Here is a 22438-nt window from a genome sequence, read left to right as displayed (position 1 = left end):
GGAGCAATGCCACAACAAGTGCCCGGCAGACTCATGCCTTATTTAACCCCTTCAAACTTTCAAGAGAACTTAATCAGTACATTTCTCATAAAATCACAAGAAAAGAACACTGATATATCCCTTGCTGCCAGTGGATAGGTCTGACTTCATTTGCCATCTCGGCGTCAGTTAACTTACTAAAGACATCCATTGGTTATAAAACTGGAAAACAAAATCATTTATTTATCACAATGAAGTTCTATAAACAAAAAATTGTTAAATATTAGTCCGGTCTGGCAAAAGTTCATGTACTTGCTATGACCAATTTCAACATACACAAATTTTTCAGATAAAAAGAAACAATCAGAATCACAAATAGGATCTACGCAAAGCAAAGCAGGGCAGAGGCATAAACTTAACCGATATTTCTTCTCACTAAAGATTTCAAGCAGTAAATTAGATCTTAGATGCAAACGCAAGCCCTTCATTCTTTAGTTGTTCAAGGTCTTCCACTGGTGGTTGGTCCCGTGCCACCTTGCCTATGGCCTTGTTCTCTTCCGGCGTACCAGATTCCAGGAATGCTCCAACCACCTTCCCATCCTTGACCCAGTAAGAGCCAAACTTGGGTTTCGGAGATTCTGGATTATTGTCACCAAAAAGAACAGTATCACCAACATTATCCCCGTAGAACTGCCATGATAAATCGAAGGCGCGTGAATAGAAGAATGGAAGATAGTCATATTCCTCGATTGTTTGGCCTCCTTCCTTTGCCTTGATTGCCTGAATATTGAAGACAAAAGTTCAGGCAAGGTCGAATAGAGATAGACATGGAGTATAATAGTTGATTGAAGCAAAAGCGAAAAACAATAAAACGTCGTTAACTATTCAGTAAGAAGTACCTTAACAGCTTGCTCAGCAGATTTCCTGGCATGGTCAACATGCTCTACCCTCCTCAACTCATTATACAACTTCAGAGGGAAGGTGGCCACATCTCCCACTGCATAAACTCCAGGAACGCTTGTCTCGAAGAAAGCGTCAGTCTGGAAACCAATGGCAAGAAGAAATCTTTACATATGAAATGCTATGATATGCTTTTGAGTTATAATTTTCCAAACAACAAGAAACGGGACTCATCTCACCAAGTTACTGTTGTTTGGCCAATGGGTATATATAAATAAATAGAAAAATGTAAACATTATCAGACCTTAATTCCACCTTTCTCCTCCACAAGTTGGCCTTTAACGAGGGTTGTCAAAGGTCTTCCACCAACACCAACCACAACAATGTCAGCATCTAGGATTCTGCCATCCTTCAATTTTACTGCTGTCACCTGCTTGATGCAAGCCGCAAGTCAAAATGAAGCAAAAGCGATTTATGTTTGGAGAATATTCTCAGTTTTATAACTTACATCCCCCTTTGAATCAGAATCAAATCCAACAGCCACAGTCCCCTTAACTATTTTGATACCCTTGTTTGCATAAAATCCCTCATAGAAGGCAGCAATTCCAGAGGTAAACAGCCGTGGCACTGCAAAAGGGAGATGAACAAGTCAGGAAACTTATTTAAAAAAAAAGAGAAAAAAAAAAGATGAAACGCAAATTCAGCTAGATAACAAAATAAGTTACAAATCCAAAATGAATTAAAAATCATAATTCAGAGAAAAAGAAGTATAACATACTGCACCAAGGCTCAGGGTACACCATAGTGATATCATAATCGTTCAATTTCAAAACCGCACTAAGCTCAAGACCAATATATCCTCCTCCTACAATCACTGCCTTCCCATTCTTCTTTGCCTGAATAGCCGCTACAAGTTTATCAGCATCATCAATCTCCCTCAGATAAAAAATGTTATTGGCATTAGCTCCTTCAACACCAAAGTCAGATAGCTTTATAACCTGCAATGTACCATGTACGTCAGAAAATGAGAAGAGAAATTCATCTCAAAGTTAATATCTGAAAACTAATGATATGTTGAAGATCGGGATTGTTAATCTCTGTAAGCTATTATTTACTATAATGAAATTTGATCAAAATTATATAGCAAAATCAGCACTTTTTAATCGCTAAAAAAATTTAATGAGCCAAGAATTACATATAATGCACTTTGGACTGGTGGCACCATACCAAAACATAAAATAGAATCAAGTCATACTTTATCATTATAATAAATATGAATTTTTCCATTCCAGAGCAGTGTAATTCACATGATATTGATTTGAGCTAATATTAATGTGCACACAGGAAAACCTAAAATTAGAAATTTTCAAATTGATCCACTTGAATAAAGTCTACTCTAAAAGCTGGACAAAAAGTAAACAGATCTTCAAAGTACCGTGGAACCAGTAGCAACAATCAAAACATCATAAGTGAAGATGTCACCAGATGCGCTTGTGAGGCTTTTTGATGCAATATCAGCTTTAACAATTTCAGTACTGAGTACAAGCTCTATGCCTGCAGGAGCACAATGCAAGTGAAGATATTAGGGATATTCAATACTCCATCTTACCTTGCCACAAATAATTTCTAAGTGAAACCTGAATTACTTTGCCTCAAACAAATTCTAAACAAAAATACAAACATATCTCAAGAATGCCAGGTGAATATGAAACTAATAGCTTAAAAAAAGAAATTGATTTTATTTCTCAAATAAGGTTCACCTTGTTGGGTATACCATTCAGGAGGCAGCCTCTCACCACCACTGCCAACACACACATGAAACCCTGGGAGTCTTGCAGCCCCTGCAACTTAGAAATATGTTGTCGTTAGCATTAGTATCGTAAGGATTGATCAGTAAAAATTTTTATAGGCATAAATACCTATTTTTGCCACAACAAAAATACAAGGACATGGAACCACACTAAGCAGTATTTCTCATCCAAATAATGTCAAAGGTCTTTAAGTGATGTCTAGAAATTGACTAGGAAAAAAAAAAGGAAAGAAAGAATTCTCAAATAATCATATATCATTTTGTCTTCAGAGGTCACTTTTATAAAACAAGAGTTACTCTGAATCTAAATTGAAACTTGAATACATATGCAAGAGAAATTGTAGCATTATGCACATAGCAAAACACAAAATGCCTCGAACTATGGCATAGTGTGTAAATATATAAAAGAATGCACAGTTATGTCATGGAATTGCATCACTTACCCTGTGGAAAAAGGTAACCCTTGCTTAGCGCTGGACGCTCATATGGGGCAACCTGAAACATAGACAAAAATATCAGTAAAATATTAACAAGTGGTTAAAATAGGAGCAGTGAAACTAACAGATAGTGTCGAAGAAAAAAGAAGCAAAACTAGAAATCCTTAAATGTGATCCCATTTAGATTGGATAAAGCTTAAAACAATAAATTTGTGGGGTACAAACCTTATAAGCCAGTTCCATTAAATCAGGATTGGTTAAAGCTCAAAATAGTCATAGGAAAGGTCTGGGCAACCAAAAAATTATAAGAGTTACCAGGAACCTAAACAAACTTTTCTTTGAATGCAATTTAATAAATTGTGTTAAAAAGAATTGGATCTAACAACAAAAGAACAAGATAGTCAAAGTTGTGTTAAAATATCTACAATTTTTGTTGCATATGATTTTAAGCGGTAACACAATTCAATGGGCAGTCAGTTAATATCAGAGATGATATCTTCTGTTCAAAAACAATAAACCATATAAGAAAACTAAATTGAAAACTTTGTCACAAGATGAAATTACATGATTATTTCACAATTCGCCCAAAAACAAACCTACAACCAGAACTAGAACAATAATAATAATAAAAAAAAAACCACTATGCATTTGTTCAACCTCACTCAAACCAAACAAGCACATATAACCATCTCATTTCCATTATATGAGCACTTTAATTCAAGAACTGGCCTTTAATATGCAAGGATTCCTTTAATACATAAACTCCTTTAAATCCATCAAAACAACCACTACATAATCAGACAGAGGTAACAATAAGCCAAGAAATGCATACCGCTTCCTTGGAAATAACAGCAAGCTCTCCCGGATTCACTCCAAGTTTCGCAAACTCCCTCGCAGCATATCCCTGTCCAACAATGGTAAAAAATAAACCTCAATATTAAGCACTCAAAGAACAAACAAGAATTACCACCAAACCTTTTTAACCAAAAAGAAAACCCTACCAAAATCGGGTTCACAGAAAAACAATCAAACCATCAGAACTAAAAACGAGAGCGATCCAACGAAAACAAGGCAAAAGGAAGAATCAGATCAGCAACAAAAGGTCAAAATCAACCCACACAATAAATTCGACCAAAAAGGACCGATCCGATGATACCACGGCGAGGAAATCAAGAGAAATGAAACCGATAGGAAACACAGGAAGCGAAAATGAGAGAAAGAGGCTCACAGCTGCGACACCGCCGCCGAGGATCACGTACTTGAAGTGCTTCTCCGCCATGGAACGATCTCGATCGAAGAAAACCTAATCTCCAGAGAAGAGAGAAAACGAGAAGGCGGCTTCTCGACCAAGCGCAACGAATGGGAATACAGTTTGGTGGGATTGGTGAAGTGGCGCAAAAAGGGCCATTAATTAATAATTATAGGACAAGCCCGCCAATGGGCAATGGCCGGCCATTAGATTAATCAGGGACAAGTGACTGGACCATTAAGATTTTGCCACGTGGTGGACTATGCCGATTATTCTCCGTTGATGACAAAATTGCCACGACGGTATTCTAAAATAAATAAATGTTATCCAAAATCTTGACCTACTATTTTGAGTGTGTGTAAGGAATCTTTGCTTTATATAGAGAATTAAATCGCGTCCACGTGTTATGTACCTATCGTAATCGTCAGATCTTGACCGTTTCTTCTCGTCATTGCTTTGATCATATTCAGAATTATTGTGGTGGGTGTGTGGGGGAAACAATTTAATAAATGTATGAAATCAATAAAAAAAATCCAAGTTAGTGACCCGTTTATATATAAATAAATAATATAAAAATAAATAAACTATAATTTATTTAAAAAAGACTACACAAAATTAACAAATGCAAAAACAAAGAAAAAAAATAGTGCAAAGAAAAAAAAAATCATGTCTACTAGAGATGAGACGTAGGAGGATTATACCGGGAGTACAAATACTGCATGTAAACGCTATTAGGTGACTGAATCCTGAAGGTTACTTTGTGAGATGGTAATGGTATGTTCTCTAGGTGTAGGAAGCAAAGATTTTACAAAGTTGAGACTCCACTTAATCGCTGGAAGTGACTCTTTAAATGTAACTTTTTTTATAGTTACATTTATCCAAGTAATAAGTATATAGTCAATTTTACAAATAATTGAAGGATGCGCTAATGTTTTGCAAAAAATAAAAAAAAAATTGTAATTATTAATTTGGATCCGGATAGTCCAACAAATCGCATGAAGAAGGATATTTCCCTATGGGCTTTAGGAGTGAAGACACAATTGTACATCTAAGGGGCCCACATCTCCTTGAAAGGTGAAGAGGAAATGTGAGGGCATTGAAAAAGAGCACATTAATGAGCCCAAATACTAAAGGTGAAAGGGCAATTGAGAAATATGTGATCCCCAGTTTTCTATTGTTGTATGGCATAGTATGCAAGTAGTCGTTGAAATTCTACTGAATCCACACTTTTGCCAAAAATATCCTAAAATTATAATCTTCTTGTCTGAGACAAGCCAAAAGAAAATATTTATTTTTAGAAAACATTCTCCTTTTCCAAAGTATTTTGCCGAGAGGCCATCTCAAGGCACGGTCATTCAAAAAATTGTAGAAGGATTTGATAGAAAAATTGTCAAGTTTATCCCAACACCAAGATCTTAAAATGCCTATCATGAGTAAGCCAATTGTGGCTAATTGATTAAAATATTGCAATTTTTTTAATTATTTCTCAAATTACGTATTTTTGGAAATACGCATTTTATATTTTTTTATTTTTTTAATTAACGGTTCCACTATATTTTTTTAAATATTTAATTTTTTTTAATTACAGAGGCCACATTATTTTTTTAATGTTAATTTCTTATTTTTTTAAAAAAACTGTGGGTCCTATTGGTTTTTTAAATTAAAAAAAATTATTGGTTTTTTAAATTTAAAAAAATTTATATCCAAGCCCTTATAATTTTCATTAATTTTTCTTATAATTTATATATTTTTTTACTTTCTACTATGTTATTTTTACTTTCACTACAAACAACCTTAGTGGAAGCTTGTTCTTTCGTCAAGAGTCCCTGTGGCCCTTAGTCGATGATTCCTCTCCCCCAAGGTTGTCTCCTTTGTTCACTATGACAAAAATATAAATTTTGCTAGATTTAATTTTAAAAAAAATAAAATAACTTTGCAAGAAAATAAAAAAACTACAATGAAAATTTTTTTAAAGAAAGCTTTTCTATATTGATAATTTTTTTTCTTATAAAAATACTTATGTGTTTTAGAAAAGGAACTTGGAGGTTTATATAGCCTCCACTAACAAATGGATGACTAAGATCAATTTCATCCAAACGACTCTACGTAAATGGGAGTAAGTACGCCATCATACTCATTCCAATAATTTATCTTATTATGAAAAAATATTAAAATTATTTATTTAAATCATTAATAGTGGGTTATAATTAGTGAAAGTAGAAATAACATAGTAGAAGTGAGAAAAAATAAATTATAAAAAAAAATTAATAAAAATTATAATGGCTCATATGTAAATTTTTTCTAATTTAAAAAACTACCCGGACCCACAGTTTTTTAAAAAATAAAAACTTAATATTAATAAAATAATGAAAAAAATACAATGGGGACCATTAATTTTTAAAAAAATAATAAAAAAATATAAAATGTTCATTTTAAGTAAATAATTACGGAAATGACGTAATTTAGAAAAATAATTAAAAAAATTTATAATATTTTAATCAATTAGCCGCCAATTATAGTACTATGGGTCCTTTTGCGAGTAGATGGTAAGTAAATACTTTAATTCTAAAAATGGACTAAAATTTTAATTGGATAGTCTGTTTTGTTTAATTTAAAACAATTCAAGCATGCACGAGAGGAATTATTTTCACGAGAAGAAGACTTCACATAAATTACACTTTATATAAAGCTTTATCTTATATTTTTAGAGAAAATAGTACACCATGAAGTGGTCACCGTCACTAATATCATGAGCTAAGGTGTGATCATCCGACACATCGAGATTGGGACTGACGCTAAATGCAGGTGGCATGTACGTCAGGGTAGCACATCTAAGCAAAGGCCAGTTGACTTAGAAAGAGCAAAAGAAGGCTTTGGCGTTTCATAGCCGTGGAACCCAACCGCTTAGTCTGGTCCTTGGCTAAAAGCCTAAAACCCAGCAATTAGTCCTTTTATGAGCGATGGGGACCAATGGCTCCTATATATGGGAACTCCAAGGCACTTGGTTAAAGTTGGTCCGTTTTCAGTTCCCTTGAATGGAGTGACAAGCTCAGTCACTGGAGACAAAATCTCTGGGGCCAAGTACTCGTAATTATGTGGCTACGAATGAAGGTCGACAAGCTCGGCCATGAACTAGAGCTCTGGCGCTCCACGAGATGCATGCGCACTTGGAGTGAAGGCATGAGACCGAATGATGCACGACGAGGAGGAGAGTTTATGGGTTCTGCATGGTCAGTGATAATGTGAGCAGGGGGTGTAACTCACGCATGTACTTAACAAGTGTCCAAAATCACAATAAAAAAAATATAATAACATCACATCAGATACGTGTTATAATATAATAGGCTAAAATCAGTGTATTCTATAGTTCTAAAATTAGGAAAAAAAAACTAAGCATGATGTGATCGGCATGGATTAAGACGCTATATATACATATATATATATATATATATATATATATATGAGCCGGTGGATTTTGTTGTGGTGCTCAAGGAGGAGGAGGATCAAGATCGATTAGAAGACCGGAAACTAATGCTTGTTGGGTCATGCATCAATTAAGGATGTTGTTAGCCATGGCTGCGATCGAGCTTGGGATGATTGTATTTATAGGCTGCCTGGAATTCTGGAGGGTATAAAGCGAATGGGGCCGGCATGTTAGAGGTTGGGTCATGTGGCGCGCTAAGAGAATCCCGATTGTTTAAACTCAGGTCTAGTCTCTGGACGGTAAGGCTATTGTTATATAAATCAATTTCATGTAATAGTTGTTATAATTTTAGGTGGGATCCAGAGAGATGAATGTAACTTGTTGGCTCTTGTATTTATTTAAAAATTTAAATTATTGTTGTTTTTTTATAAATAATTGGATTTTAGACATGACGTGCGAAGCAATCAGAGGTAGATCCGGAAAAAGTTTATATTTTATAATAAAAGAAAGGTAACTCACCCAAGTCAAGTGAACGGGTTCCAGACATGGGCGGATGGATCCAGCTCATTAGTACCGCGTTTTTCGGGGTTTCGAATCTTAAAGTCGACATCATAAGCCCCAACATCGCGTTCTCGCGCGCGTAACCCCATCAGCATTCATTCTCAAGGCCAGGCGGCGCAACTCTAGATACAAAGGCCGGAATCGAAGCCCCTCCTCCTCCTCCTCGTCTTCCCTCCCCGTAAGCGGTGAGCAGTATCGGCGATGGCGCACGATTCTTTGGGGTTGAAGCCCTCTCGTAGCCTCCCGACCTCCCGATCCCGCATCCCCCGCGGCCGACAGCTTCAGAAAACTTTCAACAACCTTAAGATCACCATTCTCTGTGGTCTCGTCACCATTCTCGTACTCCGTGGCACCATCGGCGTCGGCAACCTCGGTGGCTCTCCTTCCGACGCTGATACTCGCGTCATTGAAGATATTGAGCGGATCATCCGCGAGATCCGCTCCGACTCCGACCCTGATGACGAGATGATCGTTGGAGGCTCTAACTCCACCGTTGCTCTTAACTCAACCGTTCTCCGCGCTGAGAACTACACCCTCGGCCCTAAGATCTCCGATTGGGATGAGAAGCGGGCCATGTGGCTGGCGAGTAACCCGGGATTCCCTTCCCGGATCTCCGGCGGGAAGCCTCGGATGCTCCTCGTCACCGGATCCCCGCCCAATCCCTGTGACAACGCGATTGGAGACCACTACTTGCTCAAAGGAATGAAGAACAAGATCGATTACTGTCGTCTCCACGGCATCGAGATTGTGCATAACATGGCGCATCTCGACAAGGAGCTCGCCGGGTACTGGGCAAAACTGCCGCTGATCCGGCGTCTGATGATTTCCCATCCAGAGATCGAGTGGATCTGGTGGATGGACAGCGATGCGCTCTTCACCGACATGGCCTTTGAGATCCCGCTCTCAAAGTACAATTCCCACAATCTGGTCGTCCATGGCTATCCGGATCTCATTTTCGATCAGCATTCCTGGATTGGGCTCAACACGGGAAGTTTCTTGTTGAGAAACTGCCAATGGTCGCTCGACCTCCTTGATGCCTGGGCTCCGATGGGACCCAAAGGTCCGATTCGGGATGAGGCTGGCCGGATCCTCACGGCAGCTCTCAAAGGCCGGCCGGCGTTTGAGGCCGATGACCAGTCGGCGCTCATCTACCTTCTCTTGTCGCAGCAGGAGAAGTGGGGCGATAAGGTGTTCATTGAGAATTCTTACTATCTCCACGGGTATTGGGCTGGCCTTGTAGACAAGTATGAAGAGATGATGGACAAGTATCACCCAGGGCTCGGTGACGAAAGGTGGCCTTTTGTGACGCATTTCGTAGGTTGCAAGCCTTGTGGGAGCTATGGAGATTATCCAGTGGAGAGGTGCTTGAGTAGCATGGAGAGGGCCTTCAATTTCGCTGACAATCAGGTGCTCAGGCTGTATGGATTCACTCATAAGGGACTTGCTAGCCCTAAGATCAAGAGGATTAGGAATGAGACTGCATCTCCACTGGAGGTCTTGGATAAGCTGAATCCACAAGCTAGGATAGTCAGCCAATGAAAGGAGCTGCACAACTGCCGTCCCCAACCCTCATGTTCTGATGGCCCCCTTAAAAGTCATCAGGTATATGAAAAATCATTGTGTCATAGGATGTTGATTTAATAAGTTATGTAGCTTTAATATTTGCATCTCAACTTTTTGGTAGAGGTAATGGATGTCTGTCTGTCTTACTTATATGTATGTGAAATCACTTGTTGAAGCAAAACAAAGAAAACCAATGAAATTCTTTTATGCTGTCTCCATATGTTCCTTTTTGAATATTTTATGTTCCTAGAGCAATTAAACTGATGTTAAACATGTTTTACTTGAAAACTCACTATATGCCCCGTTGTTTTTTTTATAAGTTTAATGTTGAATTTGTTGTTAGTGAATGGATTGGATGTGTTGTCTTCCAGTTTCAATTCTTATTGGCATATAATGTCCAAATTCTGATAATCTAGTGTTTGTGGTGTAAATTGCCTGACTTGTAAAACTTGAATCGAATCTTGATTATTTGCTAATCTAAGTGAACATTGTTGTGAAAGAGTTCGTAAAAGTTCCCTTGGTTAAGATCTCCTCCAATAGAAACTTTCAGGTAAAAATTGTTTGCTTACTGCTAGTTTAATCAGGGCCCTGAGGTTCAGTTCATCATTTTAGCATTTTTGGTCATTGAAATTCTAAAGTATATAATGCTCTAGATGGCTTGCTAACTTTCATTTGAGAAAATCTGTATGTGACTGCTTGTGACTCGATCTTGTGTGTCCTGGATGTTCCCTTAACCTGTTCACATGTTAGGCCATTGTTTAGTTCCACTAAATGACTTATGGGGCAGTGTGCGCATTTCAAAATAAAAGTTGGTTTCTCCGTGTGACCTGGTGGCTGGTGCTTCTCTTGCTCTGTTTTAGATTGAGCAAAGTGCGGACCTCTTCATGAGATGATGTTTTTGATTTATGATGAAGGGATTTCTGCCTTTTCTACGTAGATTTCTTATGGGACCATTCATGAACTAGATCACATTCTTAGGAGATTTGAAAATTGTCATAATACGTTTGCATGGAAAGTTAAACGAAACCATTGAGCTATGAGTCCTAGAAATTCCTACATTAGAATTATCACTGTAGTTCCATTTTTTGACATCCAGGTTTTTATTTCTTTATAATGGCATCGATAGATGCAGAGGGGATATCTTGTACCTGCTGTAGAGTGAGATTGGACTAGTCCCTTTCTGGTCATCCCCTGAATTTTAATGAGATGGCCGCATGATTCAACTAAATTGATAGTGAAGGCTTCAACAACTCTATCTGGACAGATCCATGTATATTGCAGAGTTTCACTTTTTACTTGTGACATTAATTGGATCCTGCATACTTGTGAAAGGGCCAGCATTGATAGCCCTGGTGAATAGCTATGAAGTGTTTTTTATTACTAACAGTATGTCAGTATTTGAGTTCCACTTCTCTCTTGTTCTCTCGCATGCAATCACAAACACGAAAAAGGTATGGGTATCCCAGTGATGATGATAATGTTGGAGGTCAATCATTATGGAGATAAAACCTTCTGATTGTAAAAGTCGATTAAAGTATGGGAAACCGCTTTTGAATTTTTGACAATTTACAGCAAAGAATATAGGGCTTTACACAAGAGGTTGGTGAGGCTCACAACTAGTGCTCAGCATAGGCTTGTCCAAATGATATGCCGGAGCTGATTAAAAGTGTTGTCTGATAAATGAATGGGTGCTGAGAAATTTTATTGAGATTTTTCAGACTTTTGGCAATGGCTGACCTCCAATAGCTGCAGATAAATTGTACAGCCTATCTACTATCATTTGTGCTATGCTTGTTATTTATTGTGATTTTTCAGATACTGTGCTTTGGAATCAATTGTTGTTGAAATAATTCATCAGTAACTATACCTCTTATCTTTGATTAGAGATCAGTCTGTTTAACAGGTTGATTCACAATGATCATCCTACTAAACTGGAAAAGAAAAACAAAGAAAAGAAAAAGGATTACTGAAGTCAGGAAGAAGCTGCTGGAGATTGGAGAACTTTTCCCTGTGAAGCTGTGGAACCTGAAACTTTGACTCAGTATATCATGCCAAGAATACATCAATCTCTCAGATATTTCTTCTTTTTATTATTATTATTTAATTTGTCTGCTCTTGAAAGTTCATTATCATTATAATCTCAAAGTTTGATGTCTATCTTTGATGTGTTTAATCAGATGGGGCAATTCTTTTAATTGCACATGCTACCTCATGACTGTTGTTGATTGAGGCCTCTCTGATAACCCCATCTGAAAACTTCTGTGAACTCTTATCTATTTCTATTTAATATACATGTGTTGTTGACAATTGTTTGGCCTACATTACTCTTTTTGAGTCTATATTTGTGTAACACTAGGTTGATCTAACCTGAGTCTGTCTCTCAATCATTTCAGACAGCAGCCTTTCTGGCAAACCAAGTTCAGGAAACAACAGTATGAATGATTGCTATATCAAAAGATGAATGTCTTTGTAATGAGTACATTATGTTTTGAATCATATTAAAGTGAGCGCATAAATTTGTCTTTCTTTTCATTTGATATTATCTTTCATTTATCTAAAGAACAGCTAGGAAATGCAAAGAGAACAAGGTGGAAAATAAATCAAGAAAATATCTTAAGGCAATGAATTGAAGCTCAGATTAATCTGTAATGCCTTATCCTTTATATCATTTATTTATTTATTTTTCTGTTATGCCTGTTTATAATTCTCCAGATGTCTTATCTGTTTGTGGGTCCAACCCAACATGCCAGAAGTTGCCTTCAAATTGAATCAAGTTTTAACCATCTTTAATGATTTCTATCAGTTGTTCCCTTCTTTTTTTTGGGTCCTATGTATTGAAGTGATAGTTTTGCTATAAAAATCTTCATATCTGTTGACACTAAGATGTTTTTATGTGTATATATTATGAATTGCTGTAAATTTTATAAACAAAAGAAAAGGATGGAATACCACTTTTTAGGAGCTAGTGACAAGCACATGCAAGAAGAATACCACTGTATCTCATTGCGTACTTTATATCCTTTCTTAATCCAGAATATGTATCATTTATTATCTAGAGTTTTAATATAAAATAGCATCACTTTTTAGACCTTGTAGCTTAAGGCATGGCCACCCACCCCTTTTTCAAGTCAAAATGGAAGGCAAGGGCTTGTTGTTATGCTAATTTTGGTATATTTAATATCTCAGTTGGCATGGTCTTTCTCATTAGTCTCCCATAGCATGGACATAGAGCAGACATCATATTGCCGCACCAGCCATTATTCAATTATTTCTAGTTTGGTAACACATTGAACCCCTATTCTTTCATAGATTTACTTAAAAAACCACCCTATCTAAAGGAAATTATGGAGATCAGAACTTGGAGGCAAAAGTATTCAAAAACTGAAAACTTGGGAATTTGTCACCCTGAAAATAAATAAGTAAAAAGTATTGTCCAGGGAGACATAAAGCTTGTGCTTGTTCCCCCCTGTTCCATCTCTCTTTTTCTTTTTAGCAAGAGGGAGGAGCACAATAGCAGGCAGGTGAATCTAAGTACACAAGGCAGCTTTTTGACTCTGGAGCTTCTATTTAAATTTAAATTTTATTAATCAAAATTATAACCAATGCCTAGTATAAAATGAATGACTACTTCAAATCCACCATATGTATGTATATATATATAGCGAAACGTAATTCCAGGATGCGTAAAAAAAGAAAAAAAAAAATAGAAAGAGACAGACACGTAATATTATGAAGAAAAAAATAACATGGGACCAAAATCTTGTACAAGGTGACTGTATGCGGTGAGAGAGTATCGATGCTTTTATAAAATTTTTTTTAGGAGTGTGAATGAGTTTGGATGTTTAATAAGTTTATGATTTATCCACTTTTCTCAAAAACAAAAAGAAGTTTGGACTGCTGGAGTGAATGATCTAATGACCTGTATTTCATTATGTATTTTTTTTACTGTACATCAATACCATTATTGTTTAATTAAGGCCAAAATGGAAAAAAAAAAAACCAACAACAATGACACATGATTTAAAGAGATTAAAAGTGGTTTAAACTCATCTTTACATTGGACCACAAGATCACAAATAGTTATCTACTCTTGAGCCTTGACATGAGCGCCCACTCCATGAACTACATGATCATCTTAACTAATGGCATATTTGTAATTCACCTCAACATTCAAACCCAATTTGAGAGAAAGTTTGGTGGGGTCCCAAGTAATGACTGACCATTTGGGTCTTAATACATGATCCTCTTAATTGATGGTACTTTTGTAATTTATCATCAAGTTCAAACCCAATTTAAAACAATATATAAACATGGCGGGTCCCCCATCTAGTAATGAACTACACGATATTTGGAACTGGAAGCAGTGTTCTTGGAACCCTAATCTTTTCTATCGACCCGGTCTTCGATCAGGATCGCAATCCTCGCCTTTTCTCCGGTATCGATTCTATATCGTTTTGCCATTTGATTCTATGAATTTTAGTATGATTTTTTATGTTTTCTCTTGTGATTTTTATTGATATGTTTTTCTTTTTTTTAGTGTTTGAATCTTTTGAGTTGGTTGATTGATGCAGTGCTTGGCTTGTTTGTGAGAATCGTTTTGCGAAGGTGTTTGATTCTTAGTATGTTATTTTAAGGGAATTTATGTCTTTTTTCTTGTATTTAACTCATGAAATCTGGCATAAAGTTGGGGACCATCATTGATCTAGTTAGCATGTTCTATGTTTTGTTAATTGGTTGTTTTTTTTTATTCAAGACTGATTTTGTTTTGTTTTTCCTTTTTACAATTTCTTTTCTTGTTTTTGATGTCAGTTTTATTAGTAAAGTTAGTGACTTTGGTGACGCTTTTGTGTCAAGAAAAATCAAAGTGGCTCACCAACTATCACTATCATGTGAAATCCATCAGTTGCATCTCCTTGTTGAGTTTAAATGAAGCATTCTGTGTTAATGGAAATGATTCATTGTGTGTTTGTGCTGACCTGTTGTGATTGCTTTGCAGGATTTTGAATGGTTGGTGCTGATCTGGTAGAATGCAGGTACTGCAAATCCATCAACTATTATGCTAGAGGAAATTTGGGGTTCCATTGTTTGTGTTTTTGTGATCCATTGCCTTATGATGGTCTTGTTTTAGAGGTGGGTTAGGCATTTTATAGCTTTACTTGATGTGGTGGTAAATCCAGTAAGGTGGCTGGTGAATTCGTCCTTAGAAATGAATTCATCTCGTGGCACTTCAGAGATTGTTGAGGCAAATGAAGATTTAGACCTGGTTCATTCTTCTAATGGATCTTGTTTGCCTGGGTTTAAGCCAAAAGCGGTTCAAAGAGATGGCAAGGCATATGTTTATCCTGTGGAAAATGACCTCAGCCGGCTCATTGAAGCTATTGATCTCAAAACTACAAAAAGGGTTTTGGCTCCTTCTCGGACAGGAGTGGACTTGCTTCAAGAGAGTAGGATGAAAAAGCCAATGAAAGTTGGTGCATGTCAAGCATCTGGCACAGGGGCATCTGAATCTGTCACATTAAAGCAGGCACTGAGAAGACTATGTATTTCTCAAGCCTCAGAGATGGCTGCTATCAAGAGAATGTCAAAACCAATTGGTTTATCTGGTGTCTCGGAAGCTGGGATGATCACAAAGCTTTATTCTTCTGTCGTTGTTCAAGGGAGTGAATCTGATGTTCCAGTAAATGAGGAGAAAGGAACTGTGGAAGTGTCATTTTATCCTGAGAAAATTGTTATAAATTCATCTGGAAAAGCATCTGAAATATGTGAAGTGAATGACGTTGAATCATCAGATAAAAAGGAATCATCTCATGCTCAGAATACAAATGCTGCAGGTGCTATAAAGACCGGTATACGGGGCACAAGTGTTTCCATGTCTAAGAAAATTGTGAGCAAAACACGGGGTTCAGCTAAAGTAGAAAATCTCAAAAAGAAGACACATCCCAAAGGTTCTCTATCTCTTTCCCATATCTTGGTAGAATCTGGCAAAACTAATACTAATCCACGATCATTAAAGCCAACATTTGGGAAGAAGGTCCTTTCTAGAAAGAAAGGGAAGCCTGGACCAGTTTCCACACTAGAAAATTCCAGCATATGCTGTGAAGGTGATAAAGCTATAATTTCTAATAAAGCCAAACCAAAGTGCCAGGCGGAACTTCCTTTGCCTTCAGCTGGTATTGCCAATGGTGTTGAATCTGGTAGTATGGGAAAGAAGGATAAAGATGCAAGCAAACTTGATTTTAGTCCAGAAGTTTCTGATGGAAGCAGACCTGTCAGTTTGAAAATGAGTGGATTTTCAGGGTCAAGAGAAAAGGGAGAATGTTCCCAAAGTTCAAAAAGTAGCATGGCTGATTGCAGCAGCAGCGCTAGCATTAGTGATGACAGTAATCAGAGTGGGTATTGCAGTCACAGCAGCAGGCCTCACATGTCGAAGGATGTGAAATGGATGGCTATTCACAATGTCATCGAGGAACATGGAAACTTAGGGCTTAAGAACTTTAAGCTCCACAGAAGACTTGGTTGTGGAGACATCGGGACTGTTTATCTTGCTGAGCTGATTGGTTCAGAGTGCTTCTTTGCACTTAAAGTCATGGATAATGAGTTCTTGATGAGCAGAAAGAAGATGCTGAGATCTCAAACTGAAAGAGACATACTGCAAATGCTGGATCATCCATTTCTTCCAACTCTATACGCTCATTTTACATCAGATAATCTCTCATGCTTGGTTATGGAATATTGTCCAGGTGGTGATTTGCATGTCCTCAGACAAAAGCAACCTGGCAGGAGTTTCTCTGAATTTGCAGCGAGGTAGGTGGACTCTAACAGACACTAGTTACTTGAATTAGACATAGTACCAACCAGCAATTTCCTTCTAGGTTATGATGTGTTCAGCTAACATATTTTTTGCCCTTTTGAGTATTTTAATGATGTATGATACAAAGCTTTTCAGCCATACATGCTTGAATAGTGTTTGATGCAAGTGCCCTACTTAGAAACGCATCAATCCTTTACTATGTTATTAACCCAGATTCTGGATTGAGTTGAATATTCATATAACTGGGAAGAAGATCATGCACTAGTTTTTAATTGGTGGCAGCAATTATCATCAGATATGTTTTAGAATTTGCGAGCCTCATCGTTTTTCTGCATTTACATTGTTTGTTTTCCCTCTCACCACCTCTGAATGAATGTGTGAAATCATTTTTTGCAGGTTTTATGTTGCAGAAGTCCTGCTTGCACTGGAGTATCTGCATATGTTAGGTGTCATCTACCGTGATCTTAAACCTGAGAACATTCTAGTTCGAGAAGATGGTCACATTATGCTCTCCGACTTTGATCTGTCTCTCAGGTGCACAGTAAATCCTACGCTGCTCAGATCCTCATCAGTTGGTGCACAAGAATCATTGAAGAAGCTATCAGGACCATGTTCTGAGTCCAGCTGCATCAGCCCTCTTTGCATGGAGCCATCATGGGTTCAGACATCATGCTTCACAACTCCTATAGTTTCTTCAACGAAATCCAAGACATGGAAGCCTAAATCTGACCGAACCATACAGGTCAGCCCGTCTCTCCAGTTAGTTGTCGAGCCTACGGATGCTCGGTCAAACTCTTTTGTTGGCACTCATGAATACCTAGCCCCTGAGATCATCAAAGGGGATGGACATGGGAGTGCTGTAGACTGGTGGACGTATGGCATATTCCTATATGAGCTTCTGTTTGGAAGGACACCTTTCAAGGGGTCCGGAAATGACGAGACGCTGGCCAACGTGGTTTCTCAAAGCTTGGTGTTCCCCGAGAGCCCCGCTGTGAGTGGTAATGCCAAGGATTTGATCATGGGGCTACTGGTGAAGGAGCCTGCAGAGCGGCTGGGATCAGTCAAAGGTGCTGCTGAAATAAAGCAACATCCATTTTTCGAAGGCCTTAACTGGGCATTGATCCGATCTAGTGCGCCACCTGAGACACCGAAATTCCATGATCCGAGGACTCCGGTGAGGGTGCGAAAGAAAAAGGAGAGTAGGTGTCTTGATTTTGGGCTGAGTGGAGAGGATGTCGAGTTTGAGCTTTTCTAAGATGAAGCCCTTTTCTTGTAACAGTCTTCTCTGGTTTCTTCATAATCGTCTGGTTTACTCTTGTGCCTTTTATGTATGTATGTATGTGTTGAGCTATATCATTGTAATTGATAATCTACGGGTTATAGATGATGTGCAATACAGCAATGTCTGGGTATCCCTTTAATTTACTTGGATATGACTCCCAAAAGAAGAAACACAGGAGCTCAGTTTTAATTCTGTGATCAAATTCAAATGTTCCTAATGTATCACTTGAAATATCACATTTTTTGTGGCAATAGGAACACACACCAAATCAACAAAGTCTTTGACTTTAATTGATGATGGTAACAATATAAGAATTCAATTTTAAGCACATTCTTGTGTTCAGATATCCAAGATATAACAAATGGAAATAACTAAACAAGAGGCGAACAAATATACAGCCCCAGGTAAAACAACAAATACACCAGCGTCTTGATCAGAATATTTACATTGAACTGGGAACTAAATGATATCTTTCAAACGATGTAGGTCTTCTTTAAAATTTTTCGACCTCGTTTGCTGCGTGGGTTGGAAGAGTCCACCATGAGATTCAAGGCGTTGATGATCTCCACATCCTCCTCATTCCATAGAATGTTAGCAGCGTCAGGATTGGCAAGCAACTGCTTTGCCACAAGGTAACCTGCAATGGACCATGTCTGGTAGAGATGAGCCTGTTTACCGATGAACCGTGCTTTCTTTGTGTCATAATATTCCGGCCATTTATCTGCTGCTATCCGCTTCTCAGCAACATCAATAGCTCTTGCAGCAATCTCTGGGCGATTCATCTTTATACAAGCAACCGTAAGCTGCACATGTGCATAGACACATCCACAAGCATTTCCAAAGATGTTTAGTCAGTAGGAAAGTAATGATGACTAGAAATGGGGATAAAAATCTTACATTCCTTGATTAAAAGATATTTATATTAAAAAAAAAAACTCAACAACCATGAAAAATGTGGCGTTGCGTATGGAATCATAGAGGAACAGGAAAAAGCATATAAAATAATTTTAGGCAAACAACAAAGCTGACCTGCCAGAGAAGTGTTGGCCAAGAACCTCCATTGTGGTATGACCAAGGCCTGCACCAGAATCAAAGACTAGGGAAGTTCAATAATAGATAAGATGAATTACTAAAGAAACTAAAACTTTAGAATAGAGACGGAAACTTAACGTGTTCTTAGGATCACTGCCAGTAATGATCTTCCACTCCTGACCCTCAAGAGCAGGATAGCAAATCTTGAAAGGCATGTCTGACACTAAATCAGACCACTTAGCCTCTATGAGATCCAAAATAGCATGAGATTGATTTGTTGTTGCCAAACTGCTCACAACAGACCAAAGATTTCCCAGAGTAAAAAAACGGAAATCCATGTGAGCAGGCTGCAGATTACCAATAAGATAACCTCCTTTGTTAGGCATCCACTCAACTAGCCATGGAGAAATCTGATCTGGGTAGATATTGAACTTGTTCACAGCATCATATGAATACTCCTCTGTTTTGTATCGATAGATCTCATTCAATTTTCTCATGTCGACCCAGTAATACTCCCTAATATGAAACGATAATGCTATTAACCTGTTATTCAGTGCCCGTATAAGATCGGCTGATCCATCCTCTGGAGCAAGCATTTCACGTGCACATAGAAGAGCAGAATAAAACAATGCCTGCAAAATGTAAAAAGCTCCATCAGGGCTTTAACTCATTTAAGGATTCTTAAATCACTTACTATATGACAGTTTGCTGTTATTTAAGGGAAAAAAAATACACATTTTAATGGAGACAACTCACAGCCAATCAAATCCTACTGATGCTCAATTAATTTATGCAAAACCAAAAGCGACAATAAAGTAGCATAGACAATGCCCGTCTTGGTGACTTTTTAAATGAAATCTAAAGAATTGATCAACTGAAGCCTAAAGTGTTCACAAGGGAGAAACAACATATAGATGTCAGCAAACAATTCTAGAATGAGGATTACTTGGATTTCCAGAGGGTGGCCATGAATACCCATGCGACGATCAATCATGCAAGAACCATCTGTCACAAGTAATGTTGGAAACATATCAAAGCCATCAGCCAGACAAAGCCTTAAAATCATCTTAATCCCTGTCTGCACATCAATTCGCTCTTGAACTGAAAGATCCCCAGAACATTTCCCATATGCCCTTAACAGTATAAATCCACCACAATCCTGCAGTGTACAGTAAAACTAAAAGTGGAGCAAAATTAAGGGCCTACTGCAGGCCAAGAAAGCAAAGATCAAAATAATGAAAGCTCATCCCAGTGAAATGTAACTTAAGCGTAAGAATCAAATTACAAATACTTCTACCAGGAAGACCTCATAAAACATCATGCTTCCCTCACCTGGAAAAGCCTTATAAACTAGTGGATTTTATTCACCTGAATCAACTGGTGCAACACGGCCAATTGCAGCCTCTCCAAAGTCAGGATCCAAGACCTCTTCAGTTGCTGATTCATCTCCATCAAGTGGAACAGTTCGCACCTTGAAGCTGGCAGGCATCAATCCTTGACCAGGACTATGGCAGTCCATTGTTTTCTCCCAGCTCTGTCAGAATAAAAAAATAGTAAATTAAAATTTACAGCAGGAACCACAAGCATGCACCAGGCATCGAAAGTAACCTTTACCTACACTCGAAAATATAAACTCAATGAGATATAAACTATTTCAGTCCAAAAGATCAAGCAAACGGAGGGGAAATGTAGCATTTAGAAGCAATTGCAACTGTAGAACTACTCAAGATCCATCAGGTTCCAAATCTCAGTACACATGGCCTCTATCAGAGCCTAACCACTACCCGCATTGCTTCTCAGGCAGATAAACTATTCATGCTGTCAAAACAAAACAGAAATTCTAAAACATACACAAGCAACAGAAATCAAAGTTTACCTGAAGCTGAAGAGTGTAAAGAATGAAGTTCCGTACAATATCATATTCCCCCTTTAAAAGGAAAGCAATGCCAGAAGGTATGAAGTCACGAATGAAGACTTGATCATAGTTCAAAACACTGGAATCAGCAGGGTCATTCGCAGCAATGGTTCCAACAGGACTACCACAATAATAAACCACAGAATCCCGCAAAAGGCGCCATGCTTCATCCTCAATAGAACTACCCTTTTTCTTACGTGCGGCATGACTAGCTGCTACATCTGAAGCTGACATAGTACTATCACCCACATCTGGTTTCCCATTGTTTGACTGCTGAAGCTCCTCAACACCAAGAATTTTCTGGCCATTCGTGTCACTAATAATCTGGTTTACTGTGGTGCCAGGATCCTTAAACCAGGCCCCATTTCCACCATCACTGGTTACACCAGCAACACCCTCAGCCTTTTGGCAATGACATTGCAAAGACAGATCATCAGATGGCATTCCATAAATCCACATGCGATTGTGCGATGATCCATTGAATGAATTAGAAAACTGCTTCTTTCTACAAATAGCATTGATTCTTCTTGGTACTCTGAAGTGTAAATTGCTGTTTAAAAGATCACAACGAGGGCCAGGCACCGCCCCAGAAAAAACATGCAGGGCTACCTCCGAAATCACCATCGTGATACAAAAATCAATTAAATCAAAAGATCTAACAACACTCAATCAATGTTCCTCGTCTTCTAAAATCCAGAGACCTGAGCAGAGAAGCACCAATGCAAGTGAGTCAAACTAAAACCTTCATCAACGTATCAAAACCAAAAATTTCGCTTTGCCAAGTTAAAAATCATACCCAAAAAAAAATTACAATCAAAATCACATCTTGGCGAATTAAACCCACAACTTTAATCCAAGATTCAAAAATGGAACATTCGGGATGGCAATCTCACATTTACAACCAGAAATAACAAAACCCTAATGAATCTATTTACGGTAATCTTAGTACAAGATCAAAACACAAACAGATGGCGCAATCGGAGGGGAAATCTCACCTCGGGCTTCGTGTGTCTCCGCGATCAAATGGGACGAGAAAAAACCTAAATTTCAGACGATTTGGATGGGAGCTCTGGTTCCTCGTGCTCCCCTAAATAGAGAGAGAGAGAGACGTGGAGCATGAAAGAACCTTCGTTTCATGAATAATGTAAAAATTATTATATTTTTTTTCTAAGAAAAAATATTTATATATTTATTTAATTATTTATTTTATTTTTGGAGCCTTTCATTTCGGCTTCTTTTTGCCACGACTCGTCTTTGCACGCCGATTTCTAATAAAATCAACTAATTATTACTGCGCCTAAATACGCCTATTTCTCATTTAAGGGGCTCCAAGGAGTGTTTATTTTTTTTTTTGGTAAATAAATAAAAAATTTATTTCTTTAAACAATGCATTATAACGTTGTTATGGAAATAATTATGGAAATATAGAATTTAATTAATAAAATAAAATAATAAAAATAAAAACCATAACTTTG

At 37.7% G+C, this 22438-nt stretch overlaps 4 protein-coding genes across 5 annotated transcripts; 2 read left to right on the top strand and 2 right to left on the bottom strand.

Annotated features, from left to right (window-relative positions):
• Positions 1-202: 202 nt before the first annotated feature.
• LOC120261643 (monodehydroascorbate reductase 3, cytosolic) lies at positions 203-4522 on the bottom strand. The gene is made up of 10 exons (XM_039269604.1): positions 4355-4522; positions 3959-4030; positions 3133-3184; positions 2640-2720; positions 2315-2433; positions 1658-1877; positions 1388-1506; positions 1184-1309; positions 879-1019; positions 203-759 (listed from the first exon to the last, which is right to left on the bottom strand). The coding sequence occupies exons 1-10, from the start codon at positions 4403-4405 to the stop codon at positions 436-438; spliced, it is 1305 nt and encodes a 434-aa protein (XP_039125538.1). The 5' UTR covers positions 4406-4522; the 3' UTR covers positions 203-435.
• Positions 4523-8351: 3829 nt separating this feature from the next.
• LOC120261682 (probable xyloglucan 6-xylosyltransferase 5) lies at positions 8352-12159 on the top strand. 2 transcript variants are annotated; one of them, XR_005536624.1, is made up of 2 exons: positions 8352-9962; positions 11827-12159. XR_005536624.1 is itself a non-coding variant. In XM_039269660.1 (1 exon), the coding sequence occupies exon 1, from the start codon at positions 8562-8564 to the stop codon at positions 9897-9899; it is 1338 nt and encodes a 445-aa protein (XP_039125594.1). In that variant the 5' UTR covers positions 8352-8561; the 3' UTR covers positions 9900-10139. The 2 variants fall into 2 exon arrangements, 1 of the variants encoding a protein (XP_039125594.1); XM_039269660.1 differs by lacking the exon at positions 11827-12159 and having other exon boundaries at positions 8352-10139.
• A 2117-nt stretch (positions 12160-14276) lies between these two features.
• Positions 14277-18205, top strand: LOC120262424 (serine/threonine-protein kinase D6PK-like). Its single transcript, XM_039270527.1, has 3 exons — positions 14277-14358; positions 14920-16727; positions 17131-18205. Exons 2-3 carry the CDS (start codon positions 15130-15132, stop codon positions 17987-17989), a joined length of 2457 nt encoding a protein of 818 aa, XP_039126461.1. The 5' UTR covers positions 14277-14358; positions 14920-15129; the 3' UTR covers positions 17990-18205.
• A 79-nt stretch (positions 18206-18284) lies between these two features.
• On the bottom strand, positions 18285-22088 carry LOC120262425 (neutral/alkaline invertase 3, chloroplastic-like). The gene is given in 8 exon segments (XM_039270528.1): positions 18285-18819; positions 19046-19094; positions 19187-19680; positions 19995-20192; positions 20194-20207; positions 20417-20582; positions 20925-21664; positions 21959-22088. Coding segments are annotated over 7 exon segments (1914 nt in total). The 5' UTR covers positions 21588-21664; positions 21959-22088; the 3' UTR covers positions 18285-18489.
• Positions 22089-22438: the final 350 nt, after the last annotated feature.

This window comes from Dioscorea cayenensis, chromosome 5, assembly GCF_009730915.1.
Source record: "Dioscorea cayenensis subsp. rotundata cultivar TDr96_F1 chromosome 5, TDr96_F1_v2_PseudoChromosome.rev07_lg8_w22 25.fasta, whole genome shotgun sequence".
Classification (NCBI taxonomy): domain Eukaryota; kingdom Viridiplantae; phylum Streptophyta; class Magnoliopsida; order Dioscoreales; family Dioscoreaceae; genus Dioscorea; species Dioscorea cayenensis.
The sequence above is the reverse complement of the archived record's forward strand: the minus strand, read 5'-3'. Positions and strand labels throughout refer to the sequence as shown.